Source organism: Acomys minous (assembly GCF_964271855.1).
Source record: "Acomys minous genome assembly, chromosome: 5".
Classification (NCBI taxonomy): Eukaryota; Metazoa; Chordata; class Mammalia; order Rodentia; family Muridae; genus Acomys; species Acomys minous.
This window is the reverse complement of record NC_140494.1, coordinates 30,860,883-30,880,737: the sequence shown is the minus strand read 5'-3', so window position 1 is coordinate 30,880,737 and position 19,855 is coordinate 30,860,883. Positions and strand designations below refer to the sequence as shown.

The 19,855-nt window shown below is 45.7% G+C and overlaps 1 protein-coding gene across 9 annotated transcripts in view; it reads left to right on the top strand.

Moving 5' to 3' along the window:
• The window catches only part of AOPEP (aminopeptidase O (putative)), a 273,680-nt gene that overhangs the window by 237,958 nt on the left and 15,867 nt on the right, over window positions 1-19,855 (top strand). For 7 of the 9 annotated variants that reach the window (XR_014779644.1, XR_014779645.1, XR_014779646.1 and 4 more), the window contains one exon: window positions 14,434-14,550. Coding sequence is in view for 4 of the 9 variants with exons in the window: in XM_084784051.1 (XP_084640177.1) it covers window positions 14,434-14,550 (117 nt within the window). In the remaining 5 variants the exon portion in view is untranslated. Of the gene's footprint in view, window positions 1-14,433; window positions 14,551-19,855 lie in introns of those variants that run through there. The other 2 variants (XR_014779647.1, XR_014779648.1) reach the window with 2 other exon arrangements.

Below are 19,855 nucleotides of genomic sequence, written 5' to 3'. Positions count from 1 at the left end.
AAAAGAAGCAAAAAACAAGCACTAGCAAACACCATGCCAGATTTACCCTATCATAAGACACAAGATGGGCATCAACTTATGGCTGTGTGGACCTCAGGAAATAGTGGGGGTCACCATTCTTCTTGTTCCTTTTACTACATTGATATTGTATCCAGTTTAAACCCAAAGGTTCTCAGCCCCTCCCAAATTTAGCCTGGCTTAACACGCACAAGTATGTTGGGGAGCCAGAGCAGTGATTTGTACTGGCAAAACAAAATATCAGGGTAATTATTAAAAAATAAAACTTCAGAAAATAGGTAGTGACATATGAAATCTTGATGTTGCTAAGTGGTGATTGGGTAGTGTATATCTGGAGTCCTTGGAGGGTGGATGTGCTGGGCGGGGGGGGGGGGGGGGGGGGGACGACATTGAAGAAAAAGGCAACCAGCAGGCTGTGAGCTCACCATATGTGTTGAATTGAACTCAACTCTTCTGCATTTAATGAAGACTTCAGCCTTTAGGGGTAAATAAAACATTACTGAACAGAGACGGCTGAATATTTCTTACTGGCTGTAATAATTAAAGCCATGAAAAAAGGTGGTGGGGTTATGTTACTGATTAACTCTTAGATTTGATCAAGACACAGTTGCCGGTGGCGCTCTGTTTCATGTTCGGCCTGTTAGGTTAACGCCCTGTGCCTGGCCTTGGTGCTCTGTTGAGCAGCAGGCCTCCTTCCGTCCCACCCATCAGCCCCAGCAAAGTTCTCAGCTACTAGAATTGGGTCTGAAAATCACACATAAAGCAGCGTGTATACAAGACATCTCCCTCAGAGAAAGAAGCTGGCAGATTCGGGTCCAGCTAGGAATGAAGGACATTCTACGTTATCAGTTTCTCCTGTGTTGAGACAGAGGCTAAGGTTGGTGTTGGCAATAGACAGATTTAGATGTATCAGTTTCTTACGGCTTCTGTAACAAAGAACCACAAAGTTAGCAGCTTAAAACATTGTGTTACAATATCAGGAAGTCAGAAGTCCAAGAGAGGCTCTCTAGGTTAGTGTGGTGGGGCTGGCTGCTTTCCTTTCGGTGTGCTTGGGGTACTGGGATGCCACTTATTGTGCCTCGTAGCTTTCAGGGACTTCTGTGAGCTTCCGCCTTTTCCTCCATCTTAAAGCCAGCTTAATCTGGCTGCCCTGACAGGTTCTTTCTCCTCCCTATCTTTTTGCTTTGGTTTTTTGTTTCTTTGTTTGTTTGTTTTGCTTTTTGTTTTGTTTTTGAGACAGGGTTTCTCTGTGTAGCCTTGACTGTCCTAGACTCACTTTGTAGCTCACAGTGATCCGCCTGCCTCTGCCTCCCGAGTGCTGGCTGCTCTAATCTGCAAGGTTAGTTGATGTGCAATCTTAATTCTGTCTCTGACATCAGTGCCTCTTTGTCATGTCATCTCTGAGAGTCACAGGACTCAGGAATTTCCATGTTGTCATCTTCCTGCCCACCACAGTAGAAACATCTATGGAAAAGAAACACAATGGAAAAGAAAAGGTAGTGAGTTGGAAAACCTATACAGCTAATGTTGGCAGACAGCGTCTAGTTTTAGAAAGGAGCTTGTGCCAGGAAAAGTAATATATAAACACACACAAATCTAAATTAGTTGAAGAAAAAGGCCTGTGTCTTGTTATATGCATGGGGATTTCTACCTTGCTACCTAACATGTCTGTCTTCATGTTTAACATGCTAGCTACTCAGTAAGGAGAAATTTTCAGTGACATAACTACTTTGTAATTTGGTTACAGGAAATCAGCCTTCCTGCTCAAAAGAACAATCTAATTATAGTTGTATTGATTTGTAAGTAATTGTTTGTCTTGTGTATTTTTTGCCACATGTATTTTTAACATTTCTCTGAAAAAAAAACATTAAAATACTATTTTTTAAACACACAAGCCTGTGTTCTGAGCCTTTCCATGGCTGTGACCTCTGTATGTGTGCTTATATATTAAGCGGCTTTGCTCTCCCCTTTTCTCCAGGTACTCTCTTTCCAGACCTTGGGGAGCACTGTCCCAGCCACAGAGTGGTTGCCCAGGCAGTGGGATAGCACGTGAGGTGTGAGGTGCAGTATTCATTTGCAGGAATCCGTTAAGCTGTCACAGATTCCCAGGAAGCACCCCTGAAATAGACATGACATTTGCTTGTAATAGCTGTGAAACTAATGGTGTAGGTTTTTACCTGCATTGTCTTTGATTTCTCTTTTAAGTTGGACTATTTTCACATTTTCATCATTTAGTTGTTAAGAATAACTGCTAATGGGCTGAGATAGAAACCTTGATCCTACTAGGAGACACTGTGCTTGGTGAGAGCCCAAGGAGACACCCCAGCGCCCCGGAGCTCAGGAATCCCAGAAGATGGTTGGTTCTTAGGTGGTGAAGTAGGAAAGCTGCAGGGAATGAGGATAGAACCCAGAGAGCCAAGAGCTGCGCCTCGAGCGGCCAGACTGCTCAGGGCCTTCCCTGCAGTGGCTCTGACGTCCTACTGTGGCCGACGCCTGGGGTGAAGCCCCTGGAGAGGCGCCTGGCTTGAAAGTGGTGGGCTGCACTCCCGTGTATGTTCATGAGTATGGCGTGTGAGGTGGGCCATTGTCGGTTCACGCCAAAGTGGGTCTTCAAAGGCACAAAGGCAGTCGGTGTCTTGACGCTGGAGTGTTGGATAGTACCTCAGACCCTATTCCATAATCAGTGGTCTGTGTCAGTGAGGGAGCTGTGCAGCTTCCAGAAGTGGGCTGGGCCACCTGCTCCCCTAGGCTCTGTTTGGGGTGCTCCACGTCACAGTTCCATCCTCCTGTCACAGGATCGATGGCTTCTATTTTTTGTCCTGTACTCTTTAACCAGAATGACTGGCAGATGCGGGTAGCCTGGGAAGGGAGAGAGGCCAGACCTGCAAGGGGAGGTCCTGGATGGTTTGTGGAAGTGATTTTTATTCTCCTGGTTCGGTTGTTGCCTAGGAGGCTTACTGCCTCCTTCTTTTAAAAAATGTAAAAGCTGCATGGACCAATGCCTCTGGTTTGACTTCCATCGAAGGAAGTGGAGATTATTTTTAAAATAGCTTGAACAGATACTACTGGGTCCACCGAGAAGAGTCTGCATTGCCATGGGACTGCCCTAAGGACCCGGAGCTTACTCTTTTAATTGGCAGTGAAATTTCAGCCTCCAATAGGCCTTTGCTTTTAGAATCAGATGCTGAGCATTGGTGCATGGCTGCTTACAGTTAACCTTTCCTGGAACCTTCTGGTGAGTTACAGAGGGAGCTCTTGCCCTTGTTGCTTATTTTCTCAAACTGAAAGCTACTTTGAGGAATAATGATGTTTAATGATCCTTGTTATTTACAATATTCACATTCTTAATAAAGAAGAGTGTTCTGTCTTTCACAAAAGGAGATTAATTTAGCCAAGACTTCGGTTTCTAAATCTTGACTGAGGAGTTTGGAAAAGATGAGTTTTGAGGGGCTGTTTTTTTCTGATGGTGTCGACTCTCTGACTCAGTTGTTGTCCGTGTTTAATTAGTCCACAGAGCATGTGTTTGGGAGTTTGTAATGTATTATTATTTCCCAGGCTCTTGGGTTTTGGTATTAAAGATTTGAGCTGTAGTAGATGCTCTGGCTTTGGTTTCCATTTGGTTTAATGATTTTTTTTTTGTACTGTTTAATCTAGAAATTACTTGTGCTTTGTTTGCTTGCTTATTTTAAACTTTAAATTGTGCTTAGCTGAAAATCAGGCTTAGGTGCTTTAAAAATGACATTTTGTAAGAATATAAAATGTTGTATTAATTTTCCATAGTCTTAGACTACTCACCTGAAACTGGAACATATCCCAGTGAAACCTTGGAATGAGATGGAAACCATAATTAACTTAAAAAAAAAAAATAGTCGGTTGTGGGCAGGTCACACTGAAAGACTTATATAATCTATTTGTTCGGGGGTTGTTTAGGGTCAAGGTTTTTATTTACTCCTCCCAGGCAGTAGTTCATTGCCTGTAATTTAAAATAAAATAAGGCAAAATACAAATGCCTCTCACAAACTTAGCCTGTAAGCTTGGGGGCAGTTATAAATGACTTAGATCAAAGCAAGCCTGGCAGGCAGCAGGCAGCTTTCCTGTGATGCGTGTTTTCTAAGCACATTTCATGGGTATGGTTCTAGTCCCTGGAATTCTACTCAGCGTCTAGAGCTGGAGTGAAACTTTCAGTACTCAGAATTGTAAGTGGGATCTTTCCAAATGCGTTCTGCTTGTCTTACGGTTTTGTTTGAGACGGGTCTTCAAATATCCACTTCAACGTTCTGGTGAGTTCTCACATTGTTATCTTGCTTGAAGTAGTGAGTGGGTGCTAGGGACAGTGGTGGAGTTGCTCTGTTGTTGAGATTTGTCCTGGTGACCAGAGCTGGTACTGAACCCAGGAAACTTACTCTGGCATCACACAGACACACACACACACACACACACACACACACTCTCTCTCTCTCTCTCTCTGTCTCTCTCTGTCTCTCTGTCTCTCTCTCTCTCTCTCTCTCTCATTAGTAATTATGCAGACTGTTTATGACAAACCAAACGGGGCTTGTTCCTCTGTCCTCCCTCCTGGTAACCCACGAGCTTTTGCTCTGCGGGAGAAACCAGACTGTTTTAAACAGTTGTTTTTCTTCTTCATCCCGGTTGTAGCTGGGAAGGTCTTCAGGTGTAAGGAGGTCCCCGCTTTCGTGAGTTGGGGGAGGGGAGGCAGTGCCACGTTAGGCCGTCTTTGTTCCCATTTGAATTGCAGGCTGGGCTGGGACTGGTCTGTGTCTTGTGTAAGTCCCTGGTGGGAGGTGAACATCTAATTACTGGAATTGTGGGGGGCGGGGTTGTCGGGGAGGGGCGGCTTTGTGGATTGGCCAGTGCAGAAGGGGCGGTGCGAGCCGCCCTTATCTGTCTGCTGTGACAGGTGCAGGTCCCAGGTCAAGGTAAGGAGGCCACAGCTCCCTGTCGGCCCCTGCAGCCTGTCCTGGACCTTGCAGCTTTGTTCTCCTTGATGGGAGCTATTCTTCTCCGAGTGCGTTCCAGGGCATCAGGATTATAGTTGCTGGCTGACCCTGGGGAAAAGATCAGCAAACAGACACCCTGTGGTGCCCGGCGTTGGGGAAAGGTTGAAGGACACTCCTGCAGGAAAACAGCGACGTAGTGGCTGGTTCTGGCTTTCTCCTGGGAATGTTCAACAGGCTAACTTCGGTTTCTAGACAACTGCACGTCCACTCCGCTCAGATGGGAGCCGAGATCGGGGAAGAGGACACACTCCCCCCTTGACTTTGACGGCGTTTGTTTGGGTTGCCCTGCAGTGCACAGTGTGTTCCTTGTACTCTGCCTCCCTGGCTGCTGTGGTTAGTCCTCGCAAAGGTCTGCTTTAAGAAGCTAAGTCTGAAATGAGCAGAGAAGTGGTTCTCAGAAGCGTGTGGCGTTAAAGTGAGTGATTATGAAGTGAGTGATTTCTGGGTCTCCTCACTTTGGGGGATCTGCAGTCACTGCTTTCTTTTTTCCAGGTTATTTTGGGTTTTACTTGTTTTCTTTGGCACTTCATAATTGCACACATTTAGTGGTACACTGATTTGTGCATTGTGTAAATTAGAGTCCTGCTTGACTTTACAATGACTGTTTTAGTTTTAGTTGATCTTAACATCAAAGTGATGGAAATGAGAAAGGGGACGGTGTGCCATGGCGACTGAAGGCTTGTTTTAAAGTTTCTCTTTTAACATTTTAATTACGTAAGAAATTTTTCTTTTAAGAAGGAAACCCAGCTTTATTTCTCCTTCTTAAAAAAAATCAAAATCTGGTAGGTTCCAAGGTAATTTATATAGATCCACTGGGATCTGAGGGAGAAGGAAGGTCTCTGTACAGTATTTTCCACTAGCGATTGAATAATCAAAGCCCTTAGAATATATTAACACTCCAACAAAACAAGTCTGGATTCTTCTAAATAGGCCCATTGTACCTATGCAAAGCAAGAACAAAATAGCCAGAAGCAGAGCGGCTTGATTTCTGTGACATATTTAGCAGTGACTTGGTGCTCTTGAGATTTTAAGCAGTAACTGTCTTGGGGTCACTCACATTCATGTCAGTTACTGAGAAAGCCTTGCATCCCCTCCGACCCACTTTAGATCCCTACCTCATGTGGTTTGTGTATTCCTTAGCAGGCCATACCTGCCCTGCACCCAGCCTGGAGCTCACAGGAGACCTCAGGCCTAAGCACCTAGGCCCGTTCTTAAGCTTCAGAGAACGCCCTGCATTGTGGGTGCCTTCTAGACTGTCATCAGTGTGTTTGTTTATGAGTTGCTTGGCCACATGTATGGAGCATGGCTTAGCATAAGGAGACTTGGTGAGGTTCCTGACCAATAAGCTGCATATCTGTAAGCAGTGGCTTCTCCTTTATACCAAATGCTGGCCCGATACAGCCTCTATACCCTGTAGGTTTTGGCCTGAAGACCCAAAACCCCTTTCTCCTTTTTTTCCCCTAAAGTTGTTCGTTTCTTTCCCCTTGCATTGAATTTTCTTGAATTTTTCAGTCAATCTAACGTATAAAATACCCATCCTGGAATCCCAGAGTGTACAAAAACAGGGTCAGATGTGACTTTCCTGCCTTACATACCTTAGATTACTCTGTGAAAGGAGACTGCCACACTGGGTAGCAGCTGGCCAGAGGTACCCAACATACAATTTATTAAGTAACAACCTGGCTGCTTTATTTTTCCAGCAGTAATTTATGTAGTGAGATTCGGGCCCCTCTTCCAGCGCCCTGCTGTTCCTCTGTAGTTGTGGTTGGCTGAACGTATATTTAGGGTACAGCAGAAACCAACTGGCAAATTGTAGACATGTGGCCAGAATCTGTGGGCAGTTTAGATTCGGTAAGAAACACAGAAAAACATTACAAAATAAAATCTGACCAGAAAGATATTTATGCTGTTCAGATGCCTTTGTGAAAAAGAAAGGCCAGAGCCAGGGGTGAGGGGATATAATTTTTCTCCCTTCAGCTGAACAGCCAAGAGTAAAATTCAACCTAAACTGTTTCAAAATGATTGTACCCACACCTGAGTGCCCGAGGAGCCCCCCTGGCTGGGAGTGAGCGTCACCCAGGCCTCATGCTACTTTCTTGTCCCTCTTGTTATTAGTTCTAACGTGGTTTTGTGGCTTTGTTTTGTAAGCTGTGAATTTTAATCCGTGTTAGCAAATTTACCATGGAGGCCAAGCAAATGGAAGGAGCTCTCCTGGAGCCCCAGGCTCCTTGGTCCTCACACAGCCCAGTGTAGTCGTTGGTGACTCCCACCTGCCCTAAGCCTGGCCCCGTGCATCTGAAGGCACTGGAGCCCTCACTGTACAGTGCTGAGAAAACCTTTTAGATCAGGACATTTGGATTTGAATTTTTGAATTTGTTCTACTTTGGAGCAAATCTTCTGTTCTGAACCTTTGTCTACAGCTCTGTACATCTGCTCTGCATAGATCCATCCACACCATTAAATTGTTTATTGATGGCTCTTCTTGCAAACATTGTTTACCCTGTTGCCCCATCGGGACGCGTTGGACAGTGAATTCATCTTAATAAGCATTTGACTATGAAATCTGGGAGTACGTGGCACATGAACCAGATACGGTTTCACTCTACTAAGTATGCCCTCTCTCTCGACAGAAGTTAAAACAGAGTTGTGTTTGGGTTCACTTCGTGCTGTTTATCCTTGCGGATTCCAGCTTTTGTGACACAGCTTTGAGGATGGTGTCTCCTGCAGATCAGCACTCACTCAGGGGACGAGCACCTTCCAGACTGTGGCTCCTTACTGATGCGTCTGAGTGTCTCAGTCCTGTGCCTTTACAAGAGGCAGGGTTGGCTGGAGCGAACTCAGCCAGGAGGGTCTGGCGTCTGTTAGCTGTTTACTAAAAACAGCACAACTGTAATAAAGCCACACAAGTTATCTCACGTTAGCGTAGTAATATGGGACGTTGGAGAACTAGAAGAAAAACTTCTGGGATTGAATGAATTTATACTTAACTGTATTTCCTCATGGGAAAAATGAGACAATTGATTTTTATTTTTTTATTTTTTATTTTTTGGTTTTTTGAGACAGGGCCTCTCTGTGTAGCCTTGGCTGTCCTGGACTCGCTTTGTAGACCAGGCTGGCCTTGAACTCACAGCGATCCGCCTGCCTCTGCCTCCCGAGTACTAATACTTGATAATTTTTTAAAGTGCCATTATAAAATCCAGAACTTTGGGTTTATCTACGAGCATTTGTAATATTCTTCCAAATTTTAAATGTTTGTTTATTTGTGTGTGTATGCGTGTGTGTGTCTGTCTGTCTGTATGCCTGAACATGATGCATGTGTGGGCACATGTGCCATGCATCCTCCTCCATATGGGTTTGTGGCTTAATCTCTGGTTGCCAGGCTTATACGGCAGACACCTCCCTATAAACCTTTCTATTTAACAATGTTGTCACTGACCTATGAGTGAAAGTATTGAAGCGGTGAACACTGTTCTTGGTCATGCACATAGCAGATTTCTGTGTCCGTATGAGAATGGCACGTAGCAGGGCCTGCGTTTTGAAAGGCTTTGCCCTCCTGTTGCCCTCTCAGCACTTCATAAAGTGCATCTTCTCTCCATTAGTTCATCAGGACATGTTTACAGCAGGATTTAAGAAAATATTTAGGTTGAGGTATAGGCAGACAAAACAGGGGTGGGGTGGGGTGGGTGGACAGTATCTTGTGTGGGTCACCCAAAACTTGGCTGGGATTTCCTTAATTTCCTTCTGGGTCTTTAGAATTTTATTTTACTTGTCCTGGAAATATGGCTTGCCTAGCATGTGCACAGGCGCGCACACACACACACACACACACACACACACACACACACACACACACACACACACACACACACACACACACACACACACACACACACACTCCTTGCATGGTTGGCACATGCTTGTAGTTCTAGACCTCCCGGAGTGGAAGTCGGAGCATCAGAAGTTCACTGTCATCCTTTGTTACATAGGAAGTTCCAAGCTAGCCTGAGCTACACGAAAGCCTATCTCAAAAAGAAAAAGAGGAAAGTGGTATTTTACCCGCGTTCAGCCATTCTCTGCATTCTGTATCGGGCTCTCCCCTGTGCCATCCTTTGTGTCGGGAAGCAGCCTCTGTCCCGCTCTCTGTAACATTCCATCCTGTGGCTATAAAACTGCATTTTTAACTCAGAACCAGTTGAGAGTTTTGACAATGATGGTACATACTTATTGTCGTGCTTGGCTTTAGAATGAGACGAACTGGTGGATAACAAGAATTTAGAGTTAAGGTATCACTGCTTGTAAATTAGAAGATCGATTTCATCGAAACATACACAGTCATTCAAAATTAGTGCAGCATGTAGACTGTGGTGCTTTAGGTCAGAGGGTTGACATAAACAGCAAATTTCAGTGGAAAAAGAAAACCTGAACACAGAAGTTAAAAGTATTCTCTGATCCATTAAAGTGCTGTTCTTTTGGAATCCTTCAGCAACACGGAAGATGGCCGAAGCGCTGGCTAGGGCTTCTTGTTTGAGTTGATTCTGCCCAGAAGCATGAAGTGGTGGGAGTATTTTCCCCTTTGTCCCATCACTATGGGGCTGGCAAATTCCAGGCAGGCAGACATGAAAACCTCAAGTGTCTCTTGTAAAATCCTTGGAAAATTTCAATTTGAGCATTTAGAGTGATTTAGTTTCTAAAATATGCAATGGCATAAAATATTAGTCCACACATGGCTGCAGGACTCGGCTAACAGGGCGGTCTGGCTTCATGTAGCTCACAGAATATGCTCTCTGTCACGTTGCGTGAAGCATGGGTAATGCGTGTGCTAAAGGCTCACATGACAGCTGGATCTCCCACTTGGAGACATGAGGATTCTCTGTGCCATAGCCTACTTCAGCTGCCGCCTGCTCTCGGTGGCTCCCAAGTCCTTTTGTCTTGTGGTAGCAGTTTGGACCTGCTATGTTCAAACGATGCCTTAGAAGTTCACATATTCTCTCAAGTCCTTGTGCTGTGAACCCTGTGGGTGAATCCTGTGAACGCTGCTGCAGCAGTGGTCACTGCACCGTGTGTCCATGAGGGAAATATTTAAAAATGCTTCATAGCCAAGGTAACCTATGTGACTATGAGAGTCAGCCTGTTGGTTGGTTTCTATAGTTTGGAGAAAAAGCATTTTAACTCATCATTATTTGATACCCTTCATCTGCTAGCAACCTCCATTTTTACCCTCAAAATAATGCAGACACAATTCACAGTGGTCTAGTCTAAGGTTTAGGCAGTTCTTTAAAATGTGATTAAAGCAGAGAGCTGTTTTTCTGCTGCCTCTAGCAAGAGCAGCAGCTTCTCCTTAAGTTTCTAATGCACAGCAGGCACTTTAATTCTGCCCTGAGGTCCTGCAGACATTACCCTGAACATGGGCTTAAAGCACCTACTCTGTCTGTTGCCAGTGTACATCCTGACAGGAAAGGAAGCCCTTCCCTGACAGGCAGAGAAGACCAAGGCTTCCTCTGGCTCCTGTTTCTGTTTCTCGCTGGATTGTGAGGAAATAGAAGTTCCTGCTCCTGTTTTGGGGAACTTTCTCCATTATATCCTTATCCTGCTCTATTGGCAAGAATCTTCTGCAAGTAAAAATTCACTCAACAGAGTCTTATTTTAAGACTTAGAGCACTGTCTTCCTAGGCTCCACCCATGTCCCTCATTTGTAGCAGGCACCCGTGGACCTGAGTGGGTGGCCTTCTGGCCTGCATGGTGGTTGGTGGTTGTGTTTCCTGGAAAAGGTTGCAAGGAATTTTCCAGGTTTGGAGTGCCTTATAAAATGAAAGGTGTTTTATACCTGTAAGGTCACCTTCACCTTCTGCACGTGACTCTCAAAGGTCAGGGGCATTCTGCCTTGGCCCCGTTTGGTTTGAATTTCAGCCAGCAAGTCTCCAGCCTACAGGAGAATTTGAGATTTTTCTCCCTCCCCCATTTTTTCTGTTTTGTTCTGTGTAAACAGTTCCTGCCGAAGTAACATAGACAAATATAGCAGAGAATGCTTTTCTGGAAGATACATGCTCCCAAAGCATTTTTTAACCATTTTTGGGAAGAATTGATCTTTCTGTGTGTTCCAGACAGACTGAAAGAAGCGGGGAGGCTGTCGCTATAATGGAAGTGACATCATACATTATTGCCCCCATTGATCCGCTTTTAGTCTCCAGCCAGGATAAAAGGAAATGGCACCAGGGAGGAAGCATGCTTCATTTCGGCTCAGATCCCAGAGTGATAATGGGGTAATAATAGAACTCACGCCACTGTCAGTCTGTGGCTGCATTAGTCTCAGGCTCGCTGGGTCTGGAGCAGCGCTGACTTCCTTCCTCATGTGGCGGCTGCTGTGCGCCAGCTGGGCTGCAGAGGAGGGGCTCAAGGGCTCCCCTTGGCCTTCAAGGCATGCCAGCTGCAGTCCCGATGTTTGTGCCTGTGGAAGCTTCATGGTGAGACTTGTGGTGCCTGTGGCATTTCTGATCTGGGAGGTAAGCCGGCTTCTCTGCATTGTGTTGTGCTAATGGAAGAGAAAGTAGGGGCTGCAGTTGTGTGGATTGTCTTCTGGGACCCACCCCTGCCTCCACCCCTCCGCCCCACTCCTGCCTCCTGGAAAGGCACTAGGGTTCCTAGAAGAGCCAGGGCTGGTTTTCTTTGTGCTGCTTGTACTTGGACATCAAGGTTGGAGGTTGGACATTTCACATTTCTTCTCCAAAAAACTTTAAAACTGCTCAACATTATGCCACTCTTCTCAATTTTTAAATCTTTGTGGGGGGTGAGGGGAGAATGAAGTTAACTTTTTTCTTTGTACATTTCTTCATAATTAACAACCATGAAATCTTAAATGTTTATGGCAAGAATACAGACTTCCTTAATAAATAGTGTTTGTACTTGACTGCCTTCCTGATGCATCTGGCTTCTTGTGCTCGTTTGAGTAGGTTTTACAGGGCTGTGCCATTCTTTTCAAGTACCCACACGACTTGGGCATCTCATAGTCTTCAGTTTCCAAGGCAGATGCATTTTTACAACACTAAGGTGTTCCCTGTGTGGGAATAATAGCATCATAGATCCCTGTTTGTGAAAAGAATTTTGTTTCCTTTTGCAACTGAATTTTGGTCATGAGCTGTCGGTCCCAGCCAGCAAGGCAGATCTTGTTGAAATATTTTCAGTTGGCTTCCCTGGGGCCTGATGCCCATTGCCATGGGCTGTTTTTTCTCCATGGCACTGTAGCACGGCTGACACTGCCTGTGTCTTTTGCAGCATCTCCACGACAGCACACAGTCAGCCACAACATTATGTGAAAGTTCATTTGATTTCCATGTGGGCAGGAGTGGGATATCCCCTGTGCCAGCTGCCAGGGTAGCACGCTGCCCAGCACTGCCTCCCAGTACATTTGCAAATACTTGAGATCTTTCAGTCACTTTATGAACATTTATCATGTGTTATTTCTCTTCTTCTGTAGGGTGGCTTGACAGGGAGCAAATGTGTATTTTACAAAGAGACGTTCACTCCATTAAAATATTTTTGCTTTAATAGATCCTCTTCTCAAGTCTGTAATCCTCTTTCGTGATACAATATTTACTTGTGAATGAATGATAGTTTTATTATATGTGGCTGAAAACAGCATTAGGCCACTGATTTGTCTCTGCTTTCTTCGTTGTTTAGACTACATTTTTCCATGAACTGGAGCCCAGGTGGCCAGAGGCTGTTTACTACAAAGGCCGGGCTAGCCGGGCTCTCCCAGCATTAGGGAGGAATGTTGAGCGTGGCTGTGCCTTCTGTCCGCCGCCTCTGAACAAGCCTGCTCTTGCACGAGGGTATCTGTACCTCTCTGAATGAAGGAGGGTAGATTCCTTGGAGGGGTGTGTACCCTCACTCCTCCCTGCCTTTTAATTAGAGCCAGATAAACTTAGGAAACAGCCCTGGAGGGTTGAGTGCCTGTGTATTCCTCCCTCCAGCCCTCCCTCCCATCTCAGCTGCCTTAAGTCAAGGGGGCTTAGCGCTAAAGGTTTCCATTGCGTCAATTTTGAGACAACAAATGCTTTCAAGGATCCTTTTCACTCTGTGTGCAGACATGAGCTTTCTGCTTGGAAGAGAAACAGCACACAGGTGGAGATCCAACTGGGCTCACATGCTAGCAGTTCTCAGACTTTTAAACGAGAGTTGCAGTCAGTTTCTGAACCTAGGAGGGATACCCACCTTAGGCACATGGGTTACTTCAGCCAGTGCCACAACACCACCAAGAGAAGCAGTGGGTGGCCTGAGGGAAGACACAGTGCAGGAGTGGCCTGCACACTCTGTCTAGCATGTGGCCTTTGGAGAAAACATGTATTTTAGGACAAAAGGGAGAGGCAAGAGGAGAAAAGCTGGAAAGTTAATGTCTTTTGAGTAATAGAAATAGGCAGTTGAAATCCCGGTGTTCATAAGCACCCTCTGTTGACCTAGTGTGGCCTCCAGAAGTTTGGTTTGCTTAGAAGGATCATAACCAAGGCTGGAGGGGTGCCCAGTGTAGAGAGTGTGGAATCTCTGTAAATAGTTGTAAAACCCTGATTTTTGCACAAGCCTTTTTCCGTCAGTACAGTATATCTAGAGTTTTCTCTCCACTCTGCGTCTGGCCTGTGATGGTCCAGCTGGGACAGGCTCCCAATAAGTTGTACAGTTGTTTGTCACAGGACTTGCTTGTGTGTCTGTATCACATGCAGACTTCTCCCTGTAGTTGCCTTTAGCTGCTCCAGTCCCGATTTTGGTGTGAAAAGTTGGGAATAGGAGTGAGGGTGACTTGAGTGTACTTAGGTGTTTCCATTGGTGTGCTTTTGTCTGCAGCCTGTAAAGTGCATTGTAGTATTTTAAACCCACGATTATAAACAGACACCTCTTGAAGAGGAGGGGCTCTGCGAGGAGGCAACTGTTGCATTGTGTTCATTTTCAGAGCTCAGCAGGTGCCTTACAGGCTTCCATGGCTCAGAGGGAAATCTCAACCTATCTACTTCTGGTAAACTCCTATGGAATTGTCTAAACTTAGATGCCCTCTTGAGTCCTTATGTAGCCAGAGAGACATTTTGTGGCATATGCACGCCACAAAGGCAAGGCCATCAGGAGCCGCTATGACATTCAATTAAGACAAATGCTGTTTTAATTTTTCTGTAAGCACATACCCAACATGACAAACCTCAGAAAACAGCTTCGCCAGACCCCAGGATGTGTGGCTTTGGGGCTGAGGACAGCATAAACCCTGATGTATGAGGAAAGCCAGCACACGGTCTCCCCAGTTTTCAGATGCATAAGAATGGCTGGGTTACCCCGGCTTTGTGGTCCTTGCTAAGATCAGAATCTTGGTTTTAACTTCTTGCTGGCTAAATGACATTTCAAGGGCTGTTTCTTTTGTCCTCAGCTTTCTCCGGACCAGATCGTCTTGCTTTTGGATTCTCTCTTAGAGCAGAAGACCCTGAGGCCGCAGACGCTGCAGCGTCTCCAGCAGACCTACCTCCTCCAGGAGCAGGACGCAGAGGTAACACATCTGAAACTGAAGGCCCCAGCTGATGGGAAGGGCAAGGCGCCCACAGCAGCCCGGAGCCCGCTGCTGCCTTTAGCAGGATCCCCTGGGCTACGAGCGATCAGCTCCTGCCTGCCCTTCCCCAGCAGTCTCCTGTAGTCGTTTGTGTACTTGAAATGGTTGGAGGCCTAAGTTTTCCCTCCTCCTATGTAAATTATAACGACAGATACGATCCCTAAGAGCTTGAGCTGCAGGGTGGAGTTTTTTGAATTAAGACTCGGGCGGGTCACTTTGTGCTCTGGTGGTGGCGCCTTTCCCTAGCTCACTAAGGAAACTCAGTTCAGATGTGTGGGAGCAGCTCAGCTGCATTCAGCCAGGACAAGAAAGAAGCCATGTGTAAAGGAAATGAAAAACGAATCTAGCAGCCATGGTTTAAAAAGTAAAATTGGATGCTTGCGGTGAAGCAGTATGATGTGGCCTTAATATATTTTAGCTTATTTGGAACACAGTACAGATCCTAGATGGGATCCAGGTTTGAAACATACAAAATCATAAATATTTAATGTACTTAATCATCATAAGAGGAGCACAAAAGTTCAAAGAGAAACGGTCTTTGACGCAGAGTTCTAAAATGCAGAGACTGTAAGAGGACCTTAACTCTGAGCTTCCTGTGCACTCCAGTCCAGCAGCCACTAGCACCTGGGGCTGTGGGACACCTGAAACCCAGCCGGCTGAGTCGGTGTACACAGGTGCGACACATGGGGTGGGGGGTGGGAGGTGGGGGGCACGATTAATGGTGCTTTTCAGCTCTGGCTATTGATTATGTTGTATTTTTTAACTTTTAGCTTAGACATATTGGTTTATATGAAGTGGTATAGTGGCTTTCAGAGTTTGTAAAGTGGATCACACTGACAGACAATTCCCCAGTAGCTCTCTGGGAGCGTGGGTTTTGTTATACAGTTTTCAAGTCCATAGATTTAGGAGTAACTGAAAGAAGTCTGTGAGGAGACAGTAGCACCCTTCCTGTTCTGTTTGTTTCTCCTCTTACCCTTTTGTTTGTCAGCAATTCCAAATGCCAGGCTTATTTTTAATTAGTGTTTCAAAGACTTTCCTATTTATAGGCAGAGAATTGTGTTTTGATGGGGTTGAATTCCACTGGAGTCCAGGCTCCTGCAACCCTGCACTGGCTGGAAGGTGGGGGGTGTGGGGGGTGGTCAGAGCAGTCGCTGATGCCTTGTACCTTATAGCCTGGTCCAGTTACTGTGCATCACTTTTCAAACCTTTGAGAAGGAAATAGGTATCTCCCTTTCTTGTAAATATCCAAAGCCGTATCTTACTGCCCCAAAACAGGACACTTGATTCTGCTGTGATCCTTGGTGGCCAGGTGAACGTAATGTACTGTGGCCCCCTTTACACAGGCATGATCTGACTGTAGCATGCACACTTACCATCTGCACACTGAGAAGGAAATGGTGCACACCAATCAGGCACCTTGCATTTCTCAGACGGCTCACTGAGTGAACAAAGTAGCTTCCACCAAGACTTATGAAGGAGTGAAACAGGGCGAAATACCCAGGCAAACATCTCTAAACCAAGTATTTAAGAAAGGCCTCTCAGAGGAAGCAACATTGAGCCAAGGACAAAGGGAGGTGGCTACACAAGACCAACACATCAGGATAGCGGCCAGCAAATGATTTACGTGGTTTCTGCAACAACTTGTCAACTTTCCCCACACTTGGGAATACATGGATGAGTGCTGCTGTAAGCCAGGGAAAGCTGTCATAACCTAAAACCTGGGTTTCGATATAATTAGCAAAACTCTCACCATCCCAGCTTCTGGTCACTTTTCACAGTACTTTCCAGCTGTGGCCCTTTCTGGGCCTGCAGATTGAGGCTTCTGCACTCAGGATCTGAGGCTAAGCAGGAGCCTTGTGCTAGTGGCTCCGTTGTTGTGGCTGCAGTTCCTTTTGATGGTGGCTTCTCTTGTACTGACGTCACTTTAAATCACAGAAGCAGCAAGATTTTAGCAACCATCTTGTTTCTAGAAACGTCATAACTTAAGTGTAGATTCTGTTGACAAGCAAGCAGGATTTAAATCATCAGCTGCTTTTATTTGAGTGACAGACGCTCCATGGAAGAAAGTTGTTGTTAGTTGGTGGAAACAATTTTGAGGTTTCTGACTTGGTTCCCACTATTTCCCTCTGATTGAACAAGCAAGGGAGTCCCAAATACAGACTAAGTAGGAGCCACTTGAAAGACGGCCAAAGAGACCTCTGTGGCCGGGTCTGTGCCCAGCCCCCCGCAAAGAGAGGAAAGGCAGGCTAGGCCTTCAGTCTTCTGTGCAGGTCTCTGTCCAAGCTCTGGGTCTGGTGTTGAATGTGGAGTCCAGTAGAGAAGGGCTGGACCTGTCCATGACTACAGGCAGACTGTTTCTAGGACCTAAAAGATGTTCCTGCTGTTCCTCTGACTGGCCTGAAAACATGCCTGGATGTGGCAAGGTTGAGAACGTAACCTGCTGCTGCCTTGTGGCCTCAGCCTGCTGTGCCCCTCATGACAACATGCAATGCACATCCCTCCTGTTGGCTGAGTTGTGTTCTCTTGGTGCAGCAGTTAAGAGTCTGGACTATCAGAAACTCTGCCACAGCTTCCTTTGAAGCCGAGTGGCAGCCCAGGATGGCCTTAGCATCCATGCTCCTCTGCAGCTGCTCTGACTTCCTTCTCTTGCCATGTTCTCCAGGCTTGGGCTCTGGTGGTGAGAACTTGTTGTTCCCTTGTTGACCCTCGAGGGGGATGGTGACACTTCCGGGGCATTTGTGTGTCAGGGGTTGTAAGGGTCAGCTCTGATCTCCATTCCAGGTTTCACACCTGTTTTCCTGTCATTAAGACATTGCTGTGAGGGGAGGTGCCACAGCAGGCCCAGATCTTAAAGTGGCAGGGTGGCAGGAGATGATGGCGTGACTCCCTGTCAGGGCCACCTTAGTGTTCTTTGGCCTAAAAAGTAACAGAATCCTAGGAGTTGGTCACCTTTCGCACACAGAGTCAAGAGCTACCAGCCAGCCTTAAGTCTGCCTTCCTTCAACCAGGAATGAAAACAGACTTGCAGGGAATTCAGTCCATAGAAACACTTGGCCTGCAACAAAAGTTTAATATGTACCGGGCAGTTGATTCTGGAACAAAAAGCCTTATGTAAAAACCCTCTTAAAGCTTGGAGGTGGCTCAGCAGGTCAAGGTCCCTGCCACCAGGCCTCAAGACTTGAACTCAATCTTTAGGATCCACACAGTGGAAAGGGAAAACTTTGCTCTTAAACACTGTCCTCTGACCTTCAGTGTGTGCTGTGATACACATGGACATGTACATAAGGTGACCAGAGAGATGGCTCAGTTGGTGCTCTTACAAACGGCCTGAGCTCAGGTCCCAGCAACCACAACAAAATCCACTAAACACATAATCAATTGGTGTAGTTCACCTTTGCATATTTTAATCATGGACTTTTGACACAGTCAATTATTGAAATAAGCTGATAGCAGGTGGTTCACAACCATCTGTAACTCCAGTTCCTCCTCTTCCTTTACTAGGTTCCAGCACACATGTAGTAAGGATGCATGCACCCAGGCAAACACACACATGTAGTAAGGATGCATACACCCAGACAAACGCACACATGTAGTAAGGATGCATGCACCTAGGCAGACACACACACATGTGCTAAGGATGCATACACCCAGGCAAACACACACATGTAGTAAGGATGCATACACCCAGGCAAATGGCACACATGTACTAATGCATACATAGATTCAAGCAAACACACACATGTGGTAATGCATACATACACTCAAGCAAACACACACATGTAGGATGCTTATATGCACTCAGGGAAACACACACATTTAAAAATTTTTAAGTGATTATAAATGCTTTTGATCTGTCAACTTGTGTGTGAAGGCCACACTGAGCATTTTAGACTGGGGCATATCTTGGTGTATAGAGTCTCAAACATTTTTCTTTTTGTGTGTGTTTTTAATTGAAAAAACCCACATACATGTATGTGTGTGTGTATGTACGTGTGTGTATATATCTATGTATGTGTACAAGTGTGTATATATATATGTGTGTATGTATGTATACACACACATACATCCTTCTAACATAACTTTGGAAAACAAAGAAACAGCATCTCACTGCCACACCTTCTGATGCTTAGGGTGGTACCTGCTGAGGAGACATCACTCACAGCACCAGGTCATCTCACAAAGTGGGGAGCTCCATCTGGTGACAGGGCTGTCATCATCAGCACATGGAGGCTGGAACATCAGGACAAGTTCCCATCCAGCTTGAGCTACAAAGTAAGACCCAGTCTCAGACTACCAACAAAACGGGAAGAGCCACCAGGATGGAACGGGAGTACAAGCTGGGGGTAGTGGCACGCCTTTTATCCCAGTACTCAGGAGGCAGACAGTTGAGGCTAGCACATTCCAAGCCAGCCAGCCTGGTTTACATAGACACTGTTTCAAAACAAAAGAGCAAGAAAGCGTAATGATTGTACCCATTCCTGAAATACCACCTGGCTCTTGCTTTCTGAGCACCCAGGTGAAGGGCTTGGTGCTGATCAAGGCATGGACTTTGCAGGGAGCAGCATTCAGGTCACAGAACCAGATGGTGACACTTGTTATGAGCCTTCCCCTAGCTCCATTTTCCTCATCAGTACAGCATTACCTCAACTGTACTGCCAGCTGGAGACTTGATGAAATGATCTTTTCTCTGGATGTTTTATATCTGATTTTGTTTTCCTTGGAAACTGTGTGATGTGTCTGAGTGGGCTACTGTCAGAATGTGCTAGCAAATGGAGCCTTCAGTTGGAGATCCACACTCTAGAGGGTGTGGTGGTTTCACTAGCTCTCCAGACTCCCTCTTGGGGACTTGGGAGAATGTTCTTGAGCCTTGATTGATAAATCTATACATACTTTGTTTGTGGAATTGCTAACAAGGTAAGATGAAGAAAGGTATAAGACTATTAAAATGTGAGCACCCAGGGTTCTGTTTATCCCATTGTTTTCTGGGCTGTTTTGCCAGGGGTGGAACCTAGGGTTTTGTGTGTGGTAGGCACATGCTCGGCCACTGAGCCACAACCCAGCTAAGTGTGCCTGTTGGTTAATGTGTTTTCTGTTCATCGGAAGGCTCTTAGTTGATAAAGTTTATGCTGTCTCTTTAGCTCTGTGGGTTTTGTTTGGTTGGTTTGGTTTGGTTTTTCAGGAACTAAGGGAGAAAGGAGAAAGCTCACCCACCTCATGTGTGTAGTCTTCTTGTTTGTGACATCTC